This window comes from Myotis davidii, unplaced genomic scaffold (genome assembly GCF_000327345.1).
Source record: "Myotis davidii unplaced genomic scaffold, ASM32734v1 scaffold595, whole genome shotgun sequence".
NCBI lineage: Eukaryota > Metazoa > Chordata > Mammalia > Chiroptera > Vespertilionidae > Myotis > Myotis davidii.
Window position 1 is genome coordinate 658953 of NW_006286790.1, and position 4252 is coordinate 663204.

Sequence of the window (4252 nt, forward strand, 5' to 3'; positions counted from 1 at the left end):
TTAGCCAATGGGAGGCATAGCGAAGGTATGGTCAATTACCATGTTTGTCTCTTATTAGATAGATGTATGTATGTATGTATATATATTCTAAAACCCACAAATGTATTAAAATTTTTTTAAAAAAATTGTACATATGTGGGGTGTCTTTTACTCCTCTGTATGTACGACATATTTCACAATAAATACAATTTCAATGAAAACAACTGTATCCAATGGGATGCTATTTGCCAGGTGCAGGCACCTGGGACGGCAGGCTAAACAGATCCTTTTTCTCAGAGACACAAGGAGCATGAGTCTTTTTGCCTCCCGCAAACCCCCCAAACAGTTGGGTTTACATCTTGGCTCATCAACATGTTCTTAAGGTGTGTTACACCCAAAATAAACTCTGAGGAGGACAGTGCTTGGTGAGATCATGTTGACATTTGATACAACGTGTCTGAGCAAGTTGGCTTTTGTTTTTCCTATTCCTGAAAGGGTGGCTGAAGAATGAAACCCGATTCACACTGTCACAACAGTCACTGAGATCTTTTAACCTAAAGAACAACTTCGTATCAGAGTGCCAGGAAAAGCTCACTCCCGGGTTCCTTGGATTAATTAGGCTTCCTCCTACTTCCTTTCAGAACCTATCAAAAAAGCAGAGGGGACTTAGACTTGTAGCTTGGGTTCTGTAAAGCCAGACCAGCTGGAAATGCCCAGCTCCCTAGATGATCCTTTCTTGGAGGGTCACAGTGGCTGTGTGATCCTTGCCTGGCACTGCTCTCTCTGGGCCTGTTTCCTCCACTGGGGGCTGGGCCCTAACCCCTCAGAGGGAGACTCCCCTGATTGGGACCCATGGGCATGAGCAGGTGCAGACTGTGTATGTGTGTGGAGCAGGTGACTGGGACAGGGGCTGGGCATGGGGCCTTGGGAGGCCTAGTGGTCTTTGTCCTTGGCACCGTGTTTGAGGATGCGGGTGAACTCCAGGTAGTTGAAGTTGCCTTTCTTGTCAATGGGTGCCTCACGGTACATCTCGTCCACTTCCTCGTCTGTGAAGCGGTCACCCATGGTGGTGAGCAGCTCATGGGTAAAACCTGAGGCCTCTTCGCCGAAGCAGGCAAAGGCCTTGTGGGTCACGTCCTCGGGGTCTGTGCCATTCAGCTTCTCCCCAAACGCCATCAGGAACATGGTGAAGGTGACGGGCCCAGGGACCTCGCTCAGCATGCCCTCCAAGTACTCATCTGTGGGGCTCTTTCCCAGGGCAGCCAGCATGTCATGCAAGTCCTCCTTGTCAATGAAGCCATCTTGGTTCTGGGCGATCATGTTGCAGGCCTCCTTAAACTCCTGAACCTGGGACTGGTCAAACATTGCAAAGACATTGGATGTGGCCCGCTGTGGCTGCTTCGTGGTGATCTTGGCCTTGGCTCGCTTACTGGACATCTTGGCTTCAGGTGGGTGGGGTTTCCATGGTGTGGAGAAGGTACTCTTTCAGTACGCAGAGCTGGTGCCCTGTATTTTTATTTCCTAAATTTGGCAACCTTGGCAGAGGGTACTCAGCTTGTAGCAAGGGACACAATGGGGTTTGGGCAGGCTGCTCCTGAGAAGCTAGCAGCTGATAAGTTTGATCTGCTCACCATCTCCACTTCTCTCCCTTTCCACAGCCATTGGGGACGCCTGCCTAGTGGGCAGGCTGTGCACCTGTTCTGCACCAGATAATTTCTATTAAGGAATTACTGTTGATTACACTGTATCATAATAGCATTATCATTCTTTTTAAAAGGGGTTTTTTATCTCTTAGAGATGTATACTAAAATATTTATAGATAAAATAAGCTGACATTTGCTTCAACATAGTATCAGGAGGGAATACATACTGTCAGAAAAAAGGCAGATCATGCCTGGCCGGTGTGGCTCAGTGGTAGAGCATCAGCCCATGCACCAACAAAGGATTTTGGATTTGATTCCCAGTCAAGGGCACGTACCTGGTCAGGGTGCATTCAGGAAGCAACCAATTGATGTGTCTCTGTCATATTGATGTTTCTCACTCTCTCTTTCTCTCCCCTCATCTCTCTTTCTCTTCCCCCTCTTCCCTCTCTTCCACTGTGTCTAAAAAGTAGAAATGAAAAAATCAATGGCCTAACTGGCATGGCTCAGTAGTTGAGCGTCCACTTATGAACAAGGAGGTCACGGTTTGATTCCCAGTCAGGGCACATGCCCAAGTTGCGGGCTCGATCCCCAGTGGAGGCAGCCAATCAATGATTCTCTCTCATCATTGATGTTTCTCTCTCTCCCTTCCTCTCTGAAATCAATAAAAAAATATTTTTAAAAAAATCAATGGACTGCCGAAACTGGTTTGGCTCAGTGGATAGAGCGTCGGCCTGCGGACTGAAAGGTCCCGGGTTCAATTCCGGTCAAGGGCATGTACCTGGGTTGCGGGCACATCCCCAGTAGAAGATGTGCAGGAGGCAGCTGATTGGTGTTTCTCTCTCATCGATGTTTCTGACTCTGTCTCTCTCCCTTCCTCTCTATAAAAAAATCAATAAAATATACCGTATTTAAAAAAATAAAAAAAATAAAAAAATCAATGGACAAAATATCCTTGTGTGAGGATTAACAACAACAACAACAAAAGGCAGATCATGGTTGCCTGGGATTGGAAGCAGAGGAAGGGATGGACTGCAAAGGGACACAAGGCAATTTGGAGGATGATAGAAATGTTCTGTATTTTGATAATGGCGATGGTTTCAAGGTGTTTTATATCTGTTGTATAGTAAACAACTCATCAAGTTGTATGTTAAAATGAATCCAGCTTAGGTACATAAACTTTACCATAATAAAGGTATACATTTAATAAAGGTATACCTTACTAAAAGTAAAAGTACTAGTTAAACAACTAAAATATGGAAGGAGAAGTGGATGAGCATGTGGATTAGACAGGGTTAGCCACAGGATGCTGGTTGGTATGGCAGGTGACGCTTATGCATAAAGTTCATTACACTGACCATCTGCTCTTTGAACTAGCTATGTTTAAATTTCTCCATAATAAAAAGTTTTTCAGCCCTGGCCTGTTTTGCTCAGTGGATAGAGCACCAGCCTGCAGACTGAAGGGTCCCCAGGTTCGATTCTGGTCAAGAGCACATGTCCGGGTTGTGGGCTGGATCCCCAATGGGGGGCGTGCAGGAGGCAGCCAATCAATGATTTTCTCTCATCATTGATGTTTCTATCTCTCTCTCCCTCTCCTTTCTCTGAAATAAAAATATATATTTAAATTTTTTTTTCAAAAGGTAAGGCATATAAGACAATAAGAGAAAAAAGAAAAAAATTCCAAATTAGATGTTTTGGAATTTTTCAATAGGGGAGATTTGCTTTAAAAAAAATTCATTGCTATGAGATTTGGGTGTGATAACTATGAATGACTGGAAGAAAATGGTTACCATCTAGGATTTTACATTTGTATTTCCTCTGACTCTAAGTTCTCATTTCACATTAATGAACAAAACTGAAGTCCTAAAAAAGTAAAAAGCACAGGATCATATTACCGTGTAAATGTCCTTTCAATCTTTCTTTGTTTAGTCCAGCTGCATTTTTGCATGTAATACGCCTGTATTTGCCACCTGTTTTCTGGTTCCAAGGGAGGCTGACTCATAGTCGCAAAGGGTGGGGTGTGCAAGAAGCCCTCTGGAAATTTGGTGAAGCAGAACTTCGAAATACTGATGTAGCCACACACAACCACCGCTGATCTGGCCAGGCATTGCTTGGTGGGGGCTGGGATGCTATGCTGTTAGAAAGCGCCCCGCCTCTCCCCACAGGGGTGGCCTCCGTGTTAATTGCTTCTTAACGGTTGGGAACCAGCTTTCCCGCCAAGTGTCTGAAGGACACACCCAGTTCCCTGGCTCGGGCTGGATGTGAAAGTGAAAGGTTCCGACTGAACTCCCTGGCTCGGAACTGTCAGGAGGAAGAACAGGTGGCGCTTAACTCAAGGGTGCTCCCAAGTGGCTGCGGACCAGCAATGGTCCCCTACGGAGAGAGGCAAGATGTGTGAGCCAAACTGTAAGTATGGAAGTACAGGTACTGGATACAGAGGCCTTGACTGTAACTTCCACCAGTGGCTGGATATGCCAGCATCACAGGGGACACCAGGAGCTTAGAACAAATGCATCATTATGCTTGATCATGTCCTAGGTCAGGGGTTCTCAACCTGTGGGTCGCAACCCCTTGGGGGGTCAACAACCCTTTCACAGGGGTCGCCTAAGACCATTGGAAAACACATATATAAT

The 4252-nt window shown here is 45.6% G+C and overlaps 1 protein-coding gene across 1 annotated transcript; it reads right to left on the reverse strand.

Moving 5' to 3' along the window:
* Nucleotides 1-729: 729 nt before the first annotated feature.
* On the reverse strand, nt 730-1457 carry LOC102769087 (myosin regulatory light polypeptide 9). Its single transcript, XM_006758676.2, has one exon. The coding sequence runs from the start codon at nt 1414-1416 to the stop codon at nt 913-915; it is 504 nt and encodes a 167-aa protein (XP_006758739.1). The 5' UTR covers nt 1417-1457; the 3' UTR covers nt 730-912.
* Nucleotides 1458-4252: the final 2795 nt, after the last annotated feature.

Coding starts and splice junctions, on each gene's coding strand:
- LOC102769087 (XM_006758676.2), bottom strand. CDS start 1,416: ATGTCCAGTAAGCGAGCCAAGGCCAAGATCACCACGAAGCAGCCACAG.